The sequence below is a fragment of the Saccostrea echinata genome, unplaced genomic scaffold (assembly GCF_033153115.1).
Source record: "Saccostrea echinata isolate AGI-Se365-2 ecotype Australia unplaced genomic scaffold, CSIRO_AGI_Sech_v1 ptg000032l, whole genome shotgun sequence".
NCBI classification, from domain to species: domain Eukaryota; kingdom Metazoa; phylum Mollusca; class Bivalvia; order Ostreida; family Ostreidae; genus Saccostrea; species Saccostrea echinata.
Window position 1 is genome coordinate 3,202,824 of NW_026889781.1, and position 22,811 is coordinate 3,225,634.

The 22,811-nt window shown below is 34.1% G+C and overlaps 1 protein-coding gene and 1 long non-coding RNA gene across 4 annotated transcripts in view; both read right to left on the bottom strand.

The window, feature by feature from the left end:
• The window catches only part of LOC133197997 (colorectal mutant cancer protein-like), a 91,697-nt gene extending 79,784 nt beyond the window's left edge, over window positions 1-11,913 (bottom strand). The window contains exons 1-4 of one of the 3 annotated variants that reach the window (XM_061334146.1): window positions 11,635-11,913; window positions 10,044-10,170; window positions 8,652-8,778; window positions 7,491-7,657 (exon numbers count right to left, since the gene is read on the bottom strand). In XM_061334146.1, coding sequence (XP_061190130.1) covers window positions 7,491-7,657; window positions 8,652-8,778; window positions 10,044-10,170; window positions 11,635-11,786 — 573 coding nt within the window. In that variant the 5' untranslated portion in view covers window positions 11,787-11,913. Of the gene's footprint in view, window positions 1-1,847; window positions 2,764-7,490; window positions 7,658-8,651; window positions 8,779-10,043; window positions 10,171-11,634 lie in introns of those variants that run through there. The other 2 variants (XM_061334145.1, XM_061334147.1) reach the window with 2 other exon arrangements.
• A 7,660-nt stretch (window positions 11,914-19,573) lies between these two features.
• On the bottom strand, window positions 19,574-22,790 carry LOC133197951 (uncharacterized). Its single transcript, XR_009722458.1, has 2 exons — window positions 22,686-22,790; window positions 19,574-21,048 (listed from the first exon to the last, which is right to left on the bottom strand). It is a non-coding gene; the product is annotated as an uncharacterized LOC133197951 (long non-coding RNA).
• Between the last annotated feature and the right edge of the window lie 21 nt (window positions 22,791-22,811).

Below are 22,811 nucleotides of genomic sequence, written 5' to 3' on the forward strand. Positions count from 1 at the left end.
AGTGGATAGATTTACCAAAGATTCGTATTTTTCTAATCGTTGTTGAACAAGACTCCCAAACTTTCTATCCTTTTTAAGATTCATATTTGCAGCTCAAGACCTAATACTCAAAACACTCATAAGAGCCACAAAAGAATTCTGGGAAGGCAGTTGCTGAAAGAAATTTTCACTCTAGACTTGCTTCTCTATCACAATATTGCAAATACACCAATTCAGAAAAATAATAATTCCATAACATGAAGCTTTTAAAGTAAACTGTTATGTCCAAGATTAAGATGAATCTAATACAACTGTTCACAATTCTAAATTCAGATGAAAAATGATGCAAAAAGAATCTCAATGAGGTACGAGAAATTCCTTGATGTAATTCAGTTTGTTAATCAACAGATGATCTCTTCTCACTTGATTTTTAATTATTTAATTTTCAACTTTTTTCCTTGAACAATATATCACTTCCTAACGATAACACAGTCCATTTCCATTTTGTCATAAATAATGTTATATTCTGAGTTATATAAGAGCTTTTAAAATTTAAAAAAAAAAAAAATATCTTTACATTTTGTGTGAGAGTGACCTCTCATGACATGAGGCTCACTAAGGGGAATCTAAAAATTATTAGAATATCAGCAAACATTGAAAACAAATTTATGAAATTTTATTTTCTTCAATATTTCTTGATAAACATAAATGAAAGCCTCATTTTAAGTATAAAATTCAAATCACTGAACCATGTCAACTACATCATAAATGAAAGTATTTCAGAAAAAAAAAACTTCAATCCTTCAGGGCACCTCTAAAACACTTGTTTATAGTTATATATACTTTCAAGCTCATGTCTATATAATAATCTACAAGGGCATGCAGACCCGAGAATCAGGAAATTTGAGTTCCTTCCTCAATAAAAATTTGTCCAATGACACGGAAAATATCTGACCCCCAAAAACCTCAAAAATGTTACGTTGTACACAATTTCTGGACATCCTTCCCTTGTTAAAATGATCAATGGTCTTTCCATATGTAGATATAAGCAGCTGTTGGGTTTATGTATCTCTTAAATGCAGGTAAAGTATTTCTGATTTTTTGCAGTTCACTCAATACACTCTTAAAGTCTATTATATGTTTATGAACTAGTTATTTATATATATATGATAATTTGTCAGGGACCTATATACTAAGTTAAACATTAGGGCTCTGGTAACGTGTTAAATATTTCGGCCAACCAGATGAAATAAGTTTAACTTCATACATTCAAATGACTTGTGTGTGGTGGTGGTGGTGTGTGTAAGTGGTGGTGGTGGTGGTTTGTGTGTGTGTGTGTGTGAAGGGGGGAGGGGGAGGGGGGGTTACTTCACCTCCTTCACTTAAAGAAAATCTGTTTAACAATTACTAAATGAATCAGAATCTCAAGACTTTAATTTTTGTTATTTTTTTTATGGTTAATTTTCATATCTATCGAAATGAAATTCATTTTTATTCAATCAGAGGGCGGTTTTCTTTACGTTCTATGTACATTACAGTTAAAAGAATTACACTTCATAAGAATTGGCTTAAATGGTTAATTTTGTTATGACATACTGCTCTCTTTTTCGGGGGAAAGAAAAATCTGCATCTGATTCAATTAATTAAACCCAAAGCATCCTTATCTATTTTAATTTTATTTCCTGAATGTCTATATGATCATTGAATTCATTGACTTGGATTAAGAGAAAGAGAGAAAGGTTCAATTCATACAGCTGCACAGAGAGAGAGATTAACTTATAAATACATTAAGTTTACATGATAAACCTGTGAATGGTTAAAACACATGACTGAATCGGAATGTGTAACATGGAAATAGACAGGATCACCTGGCAGCTTGGATTATCCTCTACACAGCTGTGTTGTTTTGGTTGGTTACCATGGTAACCATTCACATAAATCCTTTCGTATGTTGGGGATTCTATAATTCCTGCTCCCTCCATAAGTGAATAATTATTTTTCCAAAATAGTACGTCCCAGATGAAACTTTTAACAGCTTCTTAATTATCATAGCATTTTGATAACACTGTCATGATTTTTTTAAAATATTCTTTAATTTTCCTGAATAAAAGGATTAATCCTCAAAAATTCTCTATCCTTCACACATTGTACGAGAGCATCCCATTTAGAAAAGTACATGTTACCGAACATATTTCAATCCCATTCAACTTCTGTGTTGAGCACTAAAAACTAATTTTCCATCAATACTATCAGTGCTGTAGGAACACGATCACTTTTGTTCCTTGGTTATATCATAACCGTAGACATGATAAGCCTATACACTGCGTTTCTCAAATTCCATTGATTTTATACAATTGGCTTTTTACCAATGTTCAATTTTCTACTGCATGGAACCACATCATTTTATTAAAATTCTCCATGTGTGTATATATGTACAGTCTGGATAGGTTTTCATCAAGTTCATTATTAATTTCATCCCAAAAATTTTATATCATTAACAAAGCAGGTCAATTAAATGCTCTAATGAATAATCTGTCTGTGAAAAATCTCAAATATCCATCTCACAGTGAATATGTTTATGGTCTCAGCATGCTGCATCTCAAATAAAACAGTTCCCTGAATTCCAGAATTTCAAACCATCACTGAGGCTTAGAAATTAAGAAACATGAATCCAACTGCTTCCAAACATCACCATAAATCCATAATTTCATAAATCTAATTGGCTAAATTTCACAAAATCATCAAAAATCCCTTGTAAAAATCCTACATGCCTGATCACCAGATTTTTTATGATGTACATGTATTGGCAAAATATCTCCCACTCCCCAAATATTTCTGCTGGAAAAAGATTTCAATATGCAATGTCCTGCCTTTAGAAATCCAACACTGTCAAATATGAAATTACATACTCCCACACTTTAAAATGACCCTAGAGCTCACTAACATCTGTAAAAATTTGTTATCTAATCCTTCAGTCAAAACACTTCACCTTTAAGTCAAAACACTCAAAAATTACATCCTCTGTCCAAAAATAAATATAACTATGCAGACAATTTCACAATCATAAGAAAAACTCAATGTTGCTATATTGAATATTTTTCTCACTGGTCGTCTGCTTGCACTTATATCATGTTAGTATCTCTGCCTCCTTGATGGAGAAAATTGCCGTCTGCTGAAATATCAAGAAGAGACTGACTGCAGACACACACATTCAACTCAACTCATATACAATAATTCCCATATCAATGTCAGTTGCTCTTAGATCTGATAAAAAAATCTTCCATCACACTGAAATTCTTCAAAATGAATCATTCACCTAGAAAAAAAAATATCCAGTACAAACAAAGTCGGTCTTAATTGCCACTGGCCAACAGTGTGTATGTTTATATAGTCAGGGCTGAATTAATAGTCCTGTCATCCTATTGATGGCTTCATGTTCAGTATCATATTGTACAATAGTTTGTATGTCACTAGAATAAATGGTTTCCATTACTTGTAATATTTTTCCAATATAGAAGAACACTATATATACATTTGAAGATACCATTTTGCTAATTTAATAATTATCATTGATCACAATGAAGTCTGTTTCATGAATCCCGATTTCTTTTTTAAATTTCAGTGAGTATAAAAGTTTGGAATATTAACAAGTAATATTTATTTTCTTATATATCTACTTTTAAAACAAAAACACTGTCAGTGAGTCACCACTCCAACAAGCACAGTACATGCACTTTCAATTGACCCTTTTTTCCCCTTGAAGACTAAGAAGAAGATTTTACATCAGGTTAGCAAAAAAAAAAAAAAAAAAAATAGACATCAACTTTAATTTACAATGGCTTATATATTCCTTTCCTCTATAAACTTTTGTTTCTTCTTTACAAAAACTTGAAAATAGCTGCAATTTTCAAGTCTATCTGTTGCGCTCAAAATGTTATACAACTGTTGCATGCATCCATAAAACATTTCAGAAGCAACTTGTCTGACAATCAATACTAGCAATCCCCTGCACTGACTTTTTGCTCAGTTAATGATGTCTTATGCAAATGCACAATGCAGGAATACGTCTATGGATTTTTTTTTTCTTCAAATACCGATCAAGGAAATTATAGTTTTAGTGAAACAAATTTTTTTTTAACGGGAATAATTAAATGCTTTAAATTGTCTTTGTCAAGTACACAAAAAAAAGTTTGTCATCTACCGGTAGTAGAAACATGTACTAAATTTCTTATTTCTTTATTTTTATTTTCCTATTGATCATTGATTTTAATGCATTAAATTTTTTTTTTTAATTTCTGAGCCACATAATCACAAAAGTTTTCAATACCAGTCATTTTTTTTTTTCAAATGTTATCAAAATTCCTTATCATGCTTCTAAAATCTGTCATAAAGGAATCTTACTCTGCAAGTCTATTATATCTATTTTCAGTTATTCATAAAATTAGGATTCCATTGCACACACTTCATGTGCTTATGAAATCTCCAATTTTTCTTCAGTGTTGGCCACAAAATTCCCTTGTGACTATTTGCTGCTTTTTTTTCTGCCAAAACTCTGGACCACACTAATAAAACACAAAAAAACGTTAAAAAAAAAAAAAACTACTAATCTATAATGGCTTGGAATTCACCAGATGGTAATTGATTGATCATAATCAAAAAGTCAACAAACTCCGAGCACTCCCAAACAACTGGAAGCTTTGTAATTATTCATTATCGTCATTTAGTTCTGTTTACTCTATTCATGAGCTTCATCATGTTCATTAGCCCACTCTAAAAAAATGCTATGATTTATATTGACTTTATCAATTGTATAAACTGTTGTGTGTTTGCTTAAAAAAATTCAGTATTTTCTGCTTGAATCTTTATTTCAAAAAAAGGTTGAGGCATTTTTCTGCAATAAAGAATGCTATGAAAAGTTACAGTCAGTATTTAGGAAGAAAAAATGTTGAACTTATCAATTCATTATTAAATCAATTTGTTATCAAAATATAACAGTTCCTTAATTAGGAATGTAGAAAATTATCCCCATCATTTTTTTCCCTATTTTTCACACTAGAAATACACGAATCATTACAATTTGTCAAAGCATTTTAAAAAAAAAAAAAAAAAAAAAACTCAAATTACACAACTGCAAAACCAGTGCTGAAGGAGAATTCTTTTGTGGAAAAACTATGAGTGGATATGACAAAAATAACATCATAATCAGTAAAGGATAAAAATAAAAAAAATTTCAGCTTCAAAAAGAATAACAAACATGAACATCGTGCATGTACAAGCTAGGATGCTAAAAATAACTTAATTATGGAGCGGGAAAATCTTTCATATGCATTTTCTTTAACATTGGAGGTTGGTCCCAAATTCCCGGTCGATGTTTGTATTGACTAGAAAAAGAAACCTTTCAAATGACAAAAATCAAATTTGCATGCTTTACGGCAAAATCAACAACTTTGTCTGTTATTTAGCTGTAGCAGACAAAATATAAATCAATGTTGAAATAAAAGTGCGAAATCAATGTTGGAAAACGTGGGATTGGAGAACAAATCCAAAATCTTAGAAACCGAGATAATGGGGAATGGTATCAATAATGCAGGATTATTGTGTAAGTTTTGGTGTTTTCCCCAAATTGATTTCTTAGTGTATTCGATTGTTAATGAGTCTATCAAGCTATTAACCAAATCCTGTAGCAATTCTCGACCAAGTCCAACACTGCTCATCTAATTTAGACTTCTTTCATTCTTTTGATCATAGAATAAACTTCACAACATCATTAAAAACATAATGTATAAAAATCTTCCATCTTTTTCCATTTAAAAACATCAGTTGGAACAAACAAAAAGTAATGCATTAAGGTAAAGAGTTTTGACACAGCAGAATCTATTAGTATAATCATATGGTAACTTCTTTGATATCATATTAAAAATAAATTATACATGTATTAGCGTTTGATTAATCTTGCATTCTTGATGCATTCAATATCTTTAGCTTAATTAACACACCCATTACTATTGCCCATGATTTTCTAATACACAAACATGAAATTAAACCAATTTCAACTTACAGGGAACAGATTTTCTTGATTTCACTTAGCTATATATAACACACTTTTAGTATAATCTGATTAATTCTTTCGTATTAAAGGCATTTCTTTATACAATATGTATTAAAGCTGAAATTTGTGTAAAATTATTTTTCTGCACTTGGACAATTGATCAACTACCATTTATGTTTGATGAATCATATAATTACATATTCATACACAATGAAGAATGTACATATTTCCTTTACGTATTTCCTTTACTGAATTTACAAAGGATAATTCTTTTTATCAGCAATGCGGGATCGAGGGTTAGGTTACATAACTGTAAACATGGAGAACCTAAAATGCCTACAGTTTTTTACCGGGAATTATTTGATTACTTCAAATATGTTTCCTAATTCAAAAGAAATACAATCTTATGTATCCATATTTATATGTCTATCAAAGCAGTCTATGCGAAAGTTTTTGGGTCACAAAGGACTGACCCAAATATTAGCAGACCAAAAAACCTTATGTAAGAAAGACTGAAACATGTGAAAATGCAGAGCCAAGGAAATCTTATGCCCAGTGCAGTTTTAATAACACTCAATTACATACTTGGATTTGTGTGATATTTTTTTCTTAAAACAAACGTTTTTTTGACTCCATGTCAAACAAGTAAAACTCAAAACTGGACACTGATATATTGGATGTTCTTTTGTTTGTTGTTTAATGTCCCTCTTGAGAATTTTTCACTCCATATGGAGACGCCACCAGTTACCAGTGGAGGGCTGCAAATTTTGACCTATACTCGACACTCAGGGCCAGCTGCCCAGGGCCATTGAGCAATGAGGGATCTTTATTGTGCCAATGCCTGCCATGACACGGGATCTCAGTTTATATGGTCTCATCCAAAAGACCGATCTCCATGTCCCGCAGTGGGATTCAAACCCGCAACGTAAGGATCAACTCCTTACTCTGCGACTCTAGAGCAGACGCTCTAACCACTGCATCATGCGTGCGACCATTGGACATTCTGGTTCGGTGTAAAAATTGAAGTATTGGACCTGAGGCACTGTACATACCTCAGGTCTGATGGTCCAATCCATTGTCTTAAGCATAGACTGTCAATGAATAAATATATAACAACAAAATGTCAATCATCAACAGAATGAGACTGAAAATTTTAGTCATTCTGTTGTTTACTACCCATCCATGCTTGTTTTACATTCTTTACTGAAGGGCCCCAAATTAGTTTCAATACTGTATACAGGGAAATTTTTGTCCTTGTTTTATTTTTGCTCTTTTAGCCCTATTCTCAGTTGGCCGAATTTAAAATGGGGCAAATTCAAAGAACACAGTATAATTTCTTAAGCAGAACTGTGATTGAGCAAATTTAAAATGGGCAAAATTGATTGCAAGTGTTAAAGGGTGAAAATAACACGGGGCGAAATTAACTCTGAATACAGTAAATCTTATCTTATCTTATACTCACCCTGTTAGCTACATCCAGGATTTCCGTTCCTAATCTGTCATCCTGAGCTAAGCTGAGGAGCTTGGGATTGTGGGATTCTACAAGATGGTGTAAGCTGGCTGGCTCTGGACTCATGTCTCTGGCTCCACTGTCATAATCCAGACTATCTGGCTTTCCAGAGTATGCCCCTAAAAATTAAATTACAATCCAGATTATCTGGTTAACAAGAGTATGCCCCTAAAAATAAAATCACAATCCAGATTATCTGGTTAGCAGGAGTATGCCCCTAAAAATAAAATCACAATCCAGATTATCTGGTTAGCAGGAGTATGCCCCTAAAAATAAAATCACAATCCAGATTATCTGGTTAGCAGGAGTTTGCCCCTAAAAATAAAATCATAATCCACACTTATTAATCTGGTTAACAAGAGTATGCCCCTAAAAATAAAACCACAATCCAGATTATCTGGTTAGCAGGAGTATGCGCCTAAAATTAAATTCACAATCCAGATTATCTGGTTAGCAGGAGTATGCACCTAAAAATAAAATCACAATCCAGATTATCTGGTTAGCAGGAGTATGCCCCTAAAAATAAAATCACAATCCACACTTATTAATCTGGGTAACAATAGTATGCCCCTAAAAATAAAGTCACAATTCAAATTATCTGGCTTACCTAAGCAAGCTTCTAAAAATAAAATTATACAATCCAGACTCTCTGACTATTAAGAGTATGCCCTTAAAGACAAAATCATAATGCAAACTATCTGGCTTTCTAGAGTATGCCTTAAAACTGATGAAAAGCTAATATCTTTATTCTGTAAATTTTTTTTTTATATTTTAGCATGGTTATATATAAATATCTACATTTATTCTTCTCTCATATCTTCCTTCACTCTATACCCCCCCCCCCCCCCATCAAAACAAGATTTTCTTAGCAGTTAACATATACATTTGTGGGGGGGGGGGGTACAAAATATAAATAATAATACACATCCTATGAGTATGTCTTCATTTCTGAAGGTACAGATGGTTCATTTTTACACTTCATTGAATTTATAGGGAAAATTTCCTCAGATATTTCAAAGAAATGAAATCCTATTCTGAACCCCCGAGAAAAGATTAGAATGCATTCAAGTGGTTACTTTAATTTGTTGAAAGAAAGAAAGAAAGCAGAATTACCAAAGCTGTCACTAGACATTGTGGGCCAGGAGGTTACATTGTCTGGATTGCGTAAGGCTCCACTCAGATCAGAATCAATTCCTTGATCCTCCACCCCAAGACTTAGATCTAACTCCTCATTTTGTACCTAAAAATAGAAACTGTACATAAATTGACCAATTCAAAATTTAGCACAATCACTGGGAATTGAGTGGTTGGCATAATCATAAATTAGCAATACACACATCCATGCCATGTGTTGTGTTTATAAATATTTACATTTGTTGATGTCTTTCCTTATATGACAGTATGAATTAAAATGACATTCAATTTCCAATGACAAGAAGTTGGACACGTGTGTCAACTTTCTTGGGTATGGAAAGCAAACCAAACAAGACATTGGAAGGGCTAGCCTGTGATGTCACATGACATCGTACATGTACGATATATATTGCATTTCCATTACAAAATCTAAATAGTGAATATTTTTCTGTGTATAACAGATTAAAATAAAATATGAGATAAAATATCATTTTTTAGAGTTTTATTAAGATATGACATGTCAAACTGGTATGTGATCACACGATATTAGGCCAAAAAAAATAATATTCTTGTTTCCTGCTACCCGACTGACCCTATTGTTTTGCACCCGACCCTAAAGTTTTTTTTAGTTTTTGAAAAAAATCGGTAATTTCAGGAATTTCATGTTCCAAAACTGAAAAAAAATATATATGTTCATGTGGTATTTCATGAAATTGTATGTTTTAATATGGACTTTCATAAAATAACTCTTGAGTTGAGCATAAAAACACATGAATTTAATTTTAAATGATAATATTGACCTATGACTTGTTTAATTTGGTTTGTATTAATCCATATCCCAAAAATACTGTTGGAAAAAAATAAAATAATTTTCCTACCTACCTACCCTTTTTTTTTTTTTTGGCTGGTAGCAGGAAACAAGACTATTATTTTTTGTTGGCCCTATCAAGTGCAGCGAGCTCTAAAAGACACATGTAGGCGAAGAGAGAATTCGGACTTGCACATTGATCCAAATGATTTTTTTTTTCCTCAGTAATTTCTGGACCCAAAATGCATCGCTTTTTTCAGCTACATTCTCATGAGAATTACAATAAAAGTTCAACAAAAAATAAACTCGCCTTAATTTAATGAAAAAGTAAATAAAGCTTTCTTCAATAAAATCAGCACTGTTCAGGCTTGGGTTTGGTAATTCAACTTATATATACGGCATCATGTGACGTCAGAATATCTAGATGCACCAAATGTCACGTGTGGTTTGAAGAGATGGGTCTAAATACATGAAATAGTATACTGAAAAGGTGTATCTGTGCTTGCCCTAATGGTCGCAGCGTCAACATATTAACGTTGATTTCATTAACGACAACAGTTTACCTGGCCTCTAAACCGAAGAAAGTCCTGGAAAGTGATCTTGCTTTGTGACTGTAGACCGAGCTGTTCCATGATTTCTTCAGCCATATCCTCCATGTTCAGCTGTCGACACATGTAGATAAAATCATCACTGGAAATAAAAAACATAATCTCATTTTTTGTAATCAGTTGATATTATAACTTTAATGCATGCATTGTAGTGTAATGGTTTGGGCCGTGAATATCGGCTTGGGGTCGCTCAGTAGGTAGAGCACCTGACTAGTGATGCAGGAGTCCATGGTTTTCTATTCCTGGTCCACCGGGCACCCATACATTTTCTCCTTTCCTTTTACAGATTTGGTGCCATCTACCACCCCTGGACTTGCAAGTGAAAGTCCTGCCTGGGGCTAACAAGAACTTGGGTTGTGTCTTTGAGGGCGAAGACAAGTTAAGGATAGAGGAATGTTATGGATTGGGCTGTGGATAACAGTCTAGGTAGCTCAGTTGGTAGACCACCTGATTAATGATGCAGTGGTCCTGGATTCGATTCCCGGTCCAGCCATGATACATTTTCTCCTTTCCTGTTATAGTAGTAATATTTAAACATGTTGTAAAATGAATGCATGATTTTGTCTATTCTCTTTAGAAAGTGGACAGGCTTTCGCCTAGGTGAAAGCCTGCATGCATGTCCACTTCTCAAAAGAGAATAGGTTTTGTCCAGTTAAATTATGATGTCATCAAATATGTTTGGTACATGGATTCCGATACTAAGTCTTCAACATGATTGAACAGTATTTTTAGTACAAAGTTTCACTTTTTTAGTTTTAGCATGTTCAGTAAATGAATATATAAAAGAATGGTGGGGTTTCTTTCAATAAAAGCAAATGCTGCTTTATTTTCCAATTTCATTGGCCAGTCCAACATTTAGATGTGAGATTCCTTAATTTTACATGGGTATACCCTATAACCCTATGTACCCCAAAAGTTGTCCAATATGGAACAGATTACTCTCTATTGAGAAGTTGATGGCTAGTTTTAATCGCAAGCGCAGCAAGTGGCGCAAAGCACCGCTCGCAATGCGAGCTCTAACAACAACGCCTGGGCAAGAGAAAATTCAGACTTTCACATTGATCCAAACGAATTTTTTTCCGCAGTAATTCTGGACCCACAATGCATCGCTTGTTGTTCTCGCTGCTAACTTCGTTCGCACGGTAACAACAACTAAAAATTCACACAAAAAAAATCACCGTAATTTAATGGATATGCATACAAATTGCAGATTAAACGTTCTTTGTTAAAAATTTTGCACGTTACAAACTTCGTTTATGGAAATGCAGCTAACAAACGACGTCATGTGACGTCACAGTCTAGACTTTCCAAATGTCTCGTGGGGTTTGAAGAGGCGGATCTTAAAATCAAGTGAACAATGCGCTCGCCCCAACGGTCGCACCGTTAACATATTACTCCCTTGAGGGGGAGTATTAAAACGAGCCATCAACTTTTCAATAGAGAATAGGAACAGATGTGAAAGAGTTTAACAGTCTGGGTTTCAGAGATCAGTTGGAAGCATTGTTCTAAATAATTGGATCCGCCCCTGGCATCCTAGATATTTTACCTGCACAGGAATCCGTCGCCATCTCCATCACAACTGTTGAAAAGTCGACGTAAACGCTCCTCCTCCCCCGTGCTACTGGAATTGCTACCCGAGGAGGATCCAAAATCTGGGGAGGTGGGAGACACATCGCGGCAGAGAAGTCTATCATCCATTCTTCTTGTAGAGCACCATCACTGGAGAATTTTGCCGCTAAAACACGGCTACCATCATTCATAAAATTTTTATTAAATTCGTTGTTTATCTTCTTACAGAAACCGGAAATGATGAATTTGGCGACACCTGCTGACGGGGGATTACGATCCCGATGGGAATACGAGAAAGGGGGGGGGGTTGATCCCTGACCACGAAATACTGAATATAAATGATTTCACCGGAAAATCAACTCATTCTGGGATTCCGTCATATTAATATGTTAGTAAAAACCATTATTACTTCCAAAAAAAAATAGCATATACTATGATCAATTACGTATGAGATTATTTTTTAGTATTTCATATTGTTATTACTCAAGCAATGTATCATACCAAGAAATCCCGGCCATTTTCCACAGCGATGGAGTCAATAAAAGTGTAATTGATGCAACTCACCCATATTCCCCTAACACCGGCAAGACAATTAACGGCAGAAGATTTGGAGGGGTGGAACGTAATTAACTTTTCAGTTTTGATTTGCATGGACCCCCCCCCCTTCCAAATAAATAAATAAATAGATTAATAAATAAATTAATTAAACGGGAAAAAGGTGCGAAGTCTTCTAAATAATAAGTATTCTAGCTTTAATTTAGAACCAGTAAAAATTAAGATCCCTCCCTAAAAACTCCTGACATTAATTGCCTCGCGCACATCTCCCTGTGGAAAAATCACAGATTAACGTTAGTTCCGCTTTTATTGAGTTCGCTCTAAAACAAGAATGCATACCTTTTCTTGGCATGCTAAATAAACAAATTAACAATGATTATGTTAAAAAATGTTGCTCACCTTTATAAAACCTGCAGATCCTCAAAAACATGTCATCCAAAAGAATCTCCTTTTCCAATTTCTGGAACTAGGCGCTATACATTATTACTGAAGATGTTCAAATACATTTTCATATTTTATTTCGATCGTATTGTGTGTCCTCCTTGACAGTCTCATTTTCATTTTTGATTTGCCCCCCACCTCACTCCTTCGCTGAAACGAGTGAAAATTCAGCCGAAAAATGCCTGCTACTGTTATGGGTGCTGTTGCTGCAATAAATAATTTTCTCCGAACGGACGAGGACAACGATTAATGGATATATTTGCATTTTAATATTTTCTAGATCAATTCAATGCACAATCTGTTAATTTGTAAGGGCCTCGTTACAAACAAAACTGAAAAGTAACTTTAAAATATTAAAAAGGAAGTGTTGGTCGTGCAAATATAAACGAACATTTCGTAAAAGTTACTTATGACCTCAGTACTGTATGTTTATTAAAATTTAAACTACTGCAAATGATTAAAAAAAACGAATATTTCACCATGAAGGAAATTTCTACCTCCGTTTTCCACCATACTGCTTTTCATCTGGCCGGATCCGGGCTACTTTCTGACCTCCCGGCGTTTAAAAATATTTGGAACAAGTTACTTGCCCGCTTCCGGAAGTACATGTATCTACCGGCTTGACCCGGCTTATGAAACAAGTGCGCCCAAGAACTACGCACGCTAACTCTCGATTCCCGCCTACATTTTACACCCATTTAATTCAACACTGACGACGTCAAAACGTAGTTCGTGGCGATTGTGAATTTGTTCTGGAAATGTGCATCTGATAAAATTCGTTTAAGCATAAATTCGGCACTGTATTTAATTTTCTTTTATTTACAAAGTTATACATGTATCTCAAATACTAGTGTTACCAAAAGATTGCGGAATTAATTCTTTTAATCACAGGAGTTCGCATACCTATCAATTTTACCGAAATTTTCAGTAAATATAAAAAATACGTAATACCTATAATAATAAGTGTTATTATTATAGGTATTACGTGTCTTTTATATTTACTGAAAATTTCGGTAAAATTGATAGGTATGCGAACTCCTGTGATAATATCGATCTTTTTCCTAAGATAGATGATATAGGCAAGTTTGTTTATATTGGATACGGCAAGAGTTACTGTTCTTGCGCATTGCATAACGCCTATCGCAGAGTTAAATACCCCCGTTTGACATCTTCGCTAGCCAAGGGTTTCTGATACGCTACTCTCCTCATAAACTTATGAGGAGAGTAGCGTATCAGAATCTCTTGGCTAGCGAAGATGCCGTTTGAGGACTCGACCAGACTGGTTAATCTCTAAAGCTGTTTCATCCCCATTAAAGGAAAGCCTAACAAGGCTATTATGATGTTCTATAACTATTAGAGCAAGAATACATGTACGTTCATTCTTTGATTTGTTTAATCACATTTAATAAAATAAGTTTCCACAGTTGTATTTATTTAAAAAATCAAGATCATTTTCTTAGCTGATGTCAGAAAGAGAAACATATAAATAAAACATTATAGCTTCCATAATTGTAATCTTTTTTTATTTTACTCTGAGAAAATAATGTGCAACAAATAAAAATATACTAGTCTTTCTTTTTTCCTTAGAAGTGTTAGATAGTTTCACGTTTTGGAACCTATCCAAATAAATGTGCTTGGAAAAAAATGGAAGATTGATAAGAAAATTCGATCTAGTAAATACATTTATATTTGATTTTCTAAGAATAAAGTCTCAAACTTCTTCTCATAAAAATATAGGGGGGATTGCATTTGTGAAAAAATAACACAGAACTAAATCAACATGCCTCTGACCTTCAATATCAGGGGCACAAAAAGTGATTAGCTCAAAATCTTTATCAGTGTCTTTTGTCGTTTGTTAGTGTCAACAAAGTCTTTAACAAAATGAGGCTTTTTATATAAAAAAAATTGATTGCTTAAAAAAGGGGTGTTTGGTATACCAAGAATTGACACAAGTTTATACACGGTAGTATCGTCTTTCCCCTTTCTAGTAACGTGCAAAAAAATTTACCAATAGAAAAAAAAAACAGAATGTTACATGATGAAAAAAAAGCTTCTCAGTCTAATTTACATCATTTTTTCCTGACTATGAATGGCACATTTAATATTAGCACATTTAATGTTGATTGTGCAAAAAATATAGAACTGTACAAAATAGTATTGTAACACATTGTGTTAGAATCAAGTACCATGCGAGATTCGCATAAGCGTATCTATTGTGGCGAATTTTGAGGGGAGGGGGTTACGGGGTTGTAACCCACTCTTTAAATTTACTAGTACCCTGTAGGAAAATATTCCCTTCTGGACATGTACGTCTTTCCTATAAACAAATTAAGCGTTCTTGCTGTCTGCATGATACGAGTTTATAAAATATAAAAGGGTTTTTAGAATAAAATGAAAAGAAATCCTTTCCTTTCACCTAAAACCCTCTTATAAGGATTTTATTTACATAATGCATATGTGCATTGTTATGCAGCTTGTTTTAAATTCATTACGATTTACAAATTTTATCTCTGTGATGTTACATGGCTTGAGGAGGGCGGTATGTGCGACAGAGGCAAGCTTGTAAAAAAAATTTAGCACAAATTTTGCATGGCTCTCTTTTTTATTGAATGGCTCGACTGCTTATATAATTGAATGATTGTAATTTTCCCTGAAGCATGGCTTAGGCCTGTTATAAGGTGAACAATTACTCAAATTACACTGATGGCCCAACGGTAAAGAATTTAACACTATCCATTCAAAAGCGTTAATTATAAATCGTAGAACCATGCAACAAGTAAAGGTTACATGTAGGTTTTATTAACAATATGCATTTGAATAAAGCACCAAACGAACATTAATATGCAATGAAAAAATATGACATACCGGGTAAAGCGTAGAACAACGAGGGAGTCATGATGCAAATGCATTTTGGTTAACATTCAACGCAACGACACGATATCTGAACGGGACAAAAAATTATAAAAATATAAAATTGAAGTAAACTAAATGCATACAAGGGAAAGGGATAGTGAATGTCAAACCCTTATTACATACTTGGTCAAATAAAGAATATTTTATAGACCTCCTCTCAGCATGTGGATAATTTAGTACTTTTCATAACGGTACAACAAATAATATCCAACTGGGATTTCAAGCTAACATACATGTATCATCTTCCTTGCATGTTAGTAAACATATAAGTATTGTTCTTCAAGCATATAAAATTCTTCTTCATTAAATACGCAAACAAACAACGCGATGATCTAATTGAACTGGGAAGTAGTATTTTCTGTTGTGTGAAGTTATCGTCCGTATAATTTTAAATTGCATTCATTTTTTGCGTAAATAAACATTTCTGCTATATCCATTTTAAAGTAAAAAGATCAAGAATAAACATTTCATAATTTATTTTACAATAACGATAAAGAATTTGTATTTATTGTAGAATAAGTATTTTACCCATTATTTTTATTGTAAAAAACTATGAAACATCGAAGTATTAGGCATATATATAATTTATTTTACGAGGTCAAAGCGTAATTGAGTCAGACGAACAAAAAATAAATAAAGAGAGGGTGTGAGAGTGGGGAAGGAGGCAGAAAGAAAGAGATAGTGGGGGAGAGAGTAGAGAGAGAGAGTGTGTGTGGGGGGAGGGAGAGAGTGTGGAGAGTGAGAATGGAGAGAGAGGGGACAGAGAGAGAGTGGGGGAGAGAGAGAGTGGGGAGATAGTGGAGTGAGAGAGAGAGGGGACAGAGAGAGAGTGGAGTGAGAAAGTGGGGAGAGAGAGTGTGGGGAGAGAGAGAGCGATGTGGGGAGAGAGTGGGGTAAGAATGGAGAGAGAAAGAGAGAGAGAGAGAGAGAGGTGAGTGGAGAGAGAGTGGGGAGTCGGGTGGGGAGAGTGAAAGAGTGGGGAGAGAGAGAGAAAATAGGAATAGGGAGAGGGAGAGGGGGGAGAGAGTGCTGAAAACTGTTTGATATTTTTTCATACAGAATTGTATGAGGCATATATCATACTTAAAACAATGCCCTTTAAATTCCACTTTTTGAATTAGATATTTTAACAAAGACGATAGTGTTAATGACCATTGAAGCAATTCCTTCAAGACTGCATGCTTAAATAAGAATGCATGCTTAAATAAAAAACAACTCAGTACTTTTTTAATAAGCTACACAGATGTGGGTATTTGAAGTAATACAATTGTATGGAATGGAGAGAAGGGCTGGAGTATCCTTAGTGTCATGTGACTAGAGCTTAAAGCAATGCATTGGATTATGATACAGCCAGACAATCAAGTGAATGATATTTTTGGGAATGGAAAGGAAAATGTAGTGCATGTGATGTGGATAATTTTGTAATGTAATCATGCAGAAGTACAACCTTGACAGATTTACCAGCCAACTCTAGAGCTTTATCATGCTTCAATGGTTTCAACCCAGAATAAGAGAATTTCTAAAAAAAAAAAATTAAAACACTAAATGAAAACATTGCTTAAGTTTGATAACCGAACAAGTTTAGGCCAAGAAAAATAAACATTGTGTTTCCTATTCCAACCCGAGAAAAAATAGGGTAGGTAGGTAAGGAAAACATTTATTTTATTTTAACATTTTATTAGTTAAAATTCAACTTTGCCAATAAACAAAATGAGAAAAAAAAGAGATTATTCTTTTTCCCCAAAGGGCAGCTTACTAATGGCATTTCTGTTTAATGTGAATAGGATATGCATTTTCTCAAACGCGGAAGTGATCGAGATTAGGAGATTAGGAGGGTCGGCTCACATATTTTAGGGTCGGTGGGGGAACCGGAAACACACAATTTATTTATCTTGGCCTTGGATAATGACCTGTAATCCAAAGGCAACCCGGTGTCGCTGGAATTTCAAGTCTTACAATATTCTTTATTAATTCTTTTAGAATGTTATATGAGTTCAGATTAATAAGTGATTATAATGCAGAGTTTATTTTAACATTATTTTGTTAACGACCTTTGATGTGTGTAAATTTATTAACGTTGTCGAAATGCAGTAAGTTCGAATTTCCTCGATTGTTAAAATTATTTTGAATTAATGAATTTCAGAGGGTATTTTTGTTACATACATTGTTCACCCCTCTGTACAGTCACCAGATGTTAGTTTAGGGAAATATCTTTATAAAATTAAATCATTCTGTATTTCATTTGTAACTTGTGACTGTTGTTTGTGACTAACACTTCCATGCGACGCCTTGTTGAATAAAGTTGTAAATTTTTATAATCTTATTTTTCCTTTGGAATTACAGCCACGACAGATAGATCTAGAATCTACGTCAGTAGAGCTGACACCAAGGAGTTCAACCACAGGCAAAGCGAGTTGTCTCCAAAATCAAGGAAATATTCCCCAATTATAGAACACGTTCAAAAAGACAAACACACACACACACACCCATACGTGTACAACCGCAATTCTCACTACACGAGGTTTAACACCTGAAAGTCACTACACTATGTTCCAGCAATGCTAACAAGATAAACAGACCATAACTGTGATTCTATGGGTCTTTGTATATGCAAATGAGGTTCAGAAAGATGAAAATTCAAATAATGAAAAAATGATTTTTCACCTAAAAGTCACTACATTTGGTCACGTGATTTTGCTCAATCACACACCGGAAGTTGACAAGTCACTACATGGCTTTACCAGGACACACACAGGAAACTCAGTACATAAACACTCTTGTAAGATATTATACAAGAAAATCACTACATTCAGTAAATTTTGAATGCGTTTCCCGTAAAAACACCAATTTTTCCAAAAAATTGTCGAAAATACATGACAATGTCTGCATGAAATCTGTATGCTATAGAAAAAAAATTGTCAAAGGATATTCGATAAAGTTAAAAGATAAAAAATTGGCTTTCAACATCTGTATATAGATTAAAATAAAGCAAATGAAATGAGAAGAATAAATTAACAGTCATGACAAAGATTTAAAAGTATTAACGGCAGGCACGTAACATCGTTTTTGAAAGTCGGGGGGGGGGGGGGGGGGAGAGAAAATACAACTTAATACCCGAAAATCTTTGGCAAGCAAGAGAAATAGGTTAACTTCAAAAAGTCGAAAATCCTATTGGTGGGTTGAACTTTTGTGAACCCTCCAAAAAATTTCTTTACAATAAAATGACCGCATTTAAATACATAACAAAACAGTGTGTGTATGGGGGGGGGGGGGTTAATGAACACTTTCACAGTAAATTAAAAATAAAACTTTTAAGTTTGAAAAAAGGAGGGGCCAAGCTACCCCTCCCCTCTGCTTTTACGTCGCTGACGGCAATGAATTGCCGAGTGTGCATTGATTCAAGACTTGCTTCGTCAAGAATATTCGTTTTGGGTTTTTTTTTCTGTTGCATTGAGTAAGACAAGTAGAAATTGAAAATCGTTCCCCAATTTTAAATGCAATCATTATGCTTTTTATGATCTTAAAGAGTTTATTTTTTTCTTAACAAGAATTTTATAGGATTACAAATTACTTAACTACTGTTCATATAATAACATCTCGTTCTTTTTCATGTGGATGACACCACAACCAGCATTCAAAGGAAAATTTACAATAGTAATATAGTATATTCAAAAAGGGGGGGGGGTAGCCTCCGCGTTCTACGGACCTGAAATAAGTGGAAAAATAATGATCCCTCTTATTTATTCTTGCAATTTAATGACTTCAAAAAACTGAAATTACTTTGGTGGGGAAAGTCCACATCATTGTTTTTTTATGCATAACATTCTATCATTTCATATTCATCATTTCATTTTCCAATTCAGCATTTAAAAATCCCATTGCTCAAATATGTTGGTCTCTAAAACCATGATTTTTTACGAAATGCAGTTCATACAGCACCCTTTAGTTTTCTTATCCCTTTGCTCAAATGTTTTACAACATTTTGAAAGATCAAACAAAAAAGACGGTTTGTTTGCATGAAACAATTTAATTGCATCAACTATACAAAAAAGTACATAAAAAGAAGGCTGACATGAAATAAGATACACATGTATAAGCCAAGTGTTAATAGATAATTCTTGCTGTTAATTTTTAAGGTATCCAAAATAAGTTTATTTTCACAGAACAACCAAGGACAATCAGTCAGTATTTGTGCAAAATATAGTGGCATTTTCTTAGTGCATTAAACAACATACAAGTTTCGAAATAAAAAAAAAACTCTTCAAGCTTAAAGCTGACAACCAAGCAAGAAATATAAATATCATGCAGTTAATAACTTCCTGTGTTTAAAATGCAACAAAAGGCCCTAGGCTTTGACTATTACCTGAGTATTATGAATTTCTCAGGCTGTGGTCATTTCAAAACCGCCTGGATCTAGAAATCTAGACCCATGCAACAAAAATCGTAAATTTTCACAAGAATTCTATATTTATTATCATATTGATGCAGCTGAACTCCTAGAAGTTCAAAAGTAAAGAGGATAAGGTATACTGGCTAATACTGTATAAAACATTCTAATTTATGACTAACTCTGCCTTTTCATGGGCCTGAAACATGAAGAAGCCTTCAATTAGAGGGCTAAGCATTAATTAAGATTAAATTTAGAGGTCCATGTTTGCTCTGCTACAAATATGGATTATTCTAATGGACTTTTGAGTTTGATTACTATTCATAATCTTCATATTTAATTTTATGCCTGCTAGTTTGCCTGCTAGATCTTCACCAGTAAAGGATTTTTTAAAACTTCAATTTACAGCCCATAGCAAGGGTTTCAAAAGTAGGGGGGACTTCAAAAAATATCTGACAAGCAAAAAAAAACATTATTTACTGAACCGACCTTATTGCAACAAAAGGGGGGGGGGGGGGGGGGGCAAGGGGCAACCAGGATATAAAGGATACTTTACTATAGCAAAATACTATACTCAGAAAAAGTGTGTGTGTGTGGGGGGGGGGGGGTCTATGGGCCTGTTGCAGTGTCAATATAAATAGGTAAACCTTGCATGGGTCATGAGTGATAAATTTCACAAATTTTGGTTAAAAAATAATTACTTGCTTAAATAATGCAAACAGCTGTCTGCTACATGTCCATGAAAAAAAATTTATAGGATATATTTTTTCAATATTCAGCTCCATCCTGAACATATATGCAAAAATGAATCTCACAATTTTTTGTACTTAAAGAGCTATGGGCTTATATGATATGCATACCATCAACTGCCTGCTGGCAAAACTTCTCACAAAAGAGACATGAATGTTTTTTATTATCATAGTTCCCAGACGATGTTTTTGGCCTCTAAAAACCTGGCCTTTCGCTTCTCTGACTGTGGTAAAACTTTGCCGACATCATCATGATCATCTTCACATTCACTGTCCTTTTCGCTGTCACTTGCAAGTGCAGCTTGTTTCTGCTGCATTTCAGATTTGAGAGGCTTACTGGGCATATCTGAAATTATTATATATGTACATGTATTGACAAAAGGGATTCATCTTTATTTTTATAGAAGAGGCCAATGGGTCACATGGCTCACCCAAGTCACAATGGCCCTGCACATCCCCCCCCCCCCCATATATCCCTATGTAAAGCTTTGATTGCCTATTATGGCCTCATCTTACCCATTCAAACCTAATGAAGAGGTATGAAAGTTGTTTTTCCATACTTCAATCTGTTAGGCATGATTGAAACACTCTATGTAAGCTCCTTATGGAGATATTTATAATTTATAATGCTGGCTAATGAACATCATGTTAATATGATGCAAAGGAATGTAATTTATTTAAAATGAATTTTGTCAATTTATCAGACTGTGATCATGTCTGGAGAAAAAAACAACTTATGGAATTAATCCTTAACTGTAATAAAGAAACAGTCATACTTAAAATCCAAGACAGAAATTCTGCCAGAATTTTAATTCACTTTAAACAATCTACATATTGTACAATGTAATACATAACACCTTATACAAGAGGCCCATGGTCCATGACACCTGAGCCCTTTTGCAAGAGAAAAGCAGAAATCAGTTCAGTATTGGAAAGTTTGAGTAATTATACAATTGGTGCCACCCTATGCCCTGTGGGTGATGATTTGAACAAACCTGAAACTACTTCTCCCATCCTACCCCTTGATGTTACGATTTGAATAAATTTGAATGTACACTACCTGAAAAATACTCCTGTATTAATATAACAAATCATGGCTTTGCTGTTCTTGAGAAGAAGGCCTTTAAAGACATTTTCTATATAATTCCACGTAAAAGTCTTATGCCCCATAGTGTCCCGACCCTGCTGCCAGGGGTCATTAGTTGATAAAACTTCAAGCTACCGGTACATTACCTGAGTATGCTTCTGTATTAATATGACTTGTCATGGCTTTGCTGTTCTGGAGAATAATTTTTCTGGCCCACTCAGACCTGTTTAACTTTTCTAACTGATGTCAGTATTCTAGAAGTTGTCAGTATTTTGAGCAGTTTGTCAGTAAAAATTCAACTCAGCTTATTAGACATTTTTATATGAAGAACCCCTTGTTATACAAATACTAAGCACTAACTACGCAAGTCACCGTATGCTGTCTACTGTTGCTTACATATTTTACATTTGCCGTAATTATATTGTTTTTAGATCATTTTTGATAAGACCACTTCAATCAACAAGCTTCTTTATCAAACTGATTGGCAAATTTCGGGAACGACTCTGATTTTTTCCGTCTTTAGGGAAAATCTGTATATTTTCAACGTGAATCTGTAGAGCACTTTTTTACTCGAAGATTCATGGAAAATACTAAAAAGCTGTACAAGTAAACAACTCTGCCCATTGTTTCTGGAGAAGATTTTTTTAAAGATGCCATCAAATTTGCACTTATTTTTGATTATATCCCCTTAAAATAGGGTGATGCCTTTCATGTGAACAAACTTGAATCCCCCACCGAAGAATACTTTGTGGCAAGTTTGGTTGAAATTGACGCAGTGGTTCTTGAGAAGGAGCTGAAAATTTGAAACAACAGTGACGCTGGAGATGGACAATGGACAAACTTTGATCAGAAAAGCTTACTTGAGCTTAAGAAAGTTCTGTTTTCAGCTTTATTACCAAGATCATTAATGGTATCTTCATCACAGCTTTTTTCATTGCTTGAAGGATGGTATGATTCATCATCATTACCATCATCATACTCGTCTGCTTCATCACTTAAAAGTGGCCCTGTATCATGTCCTA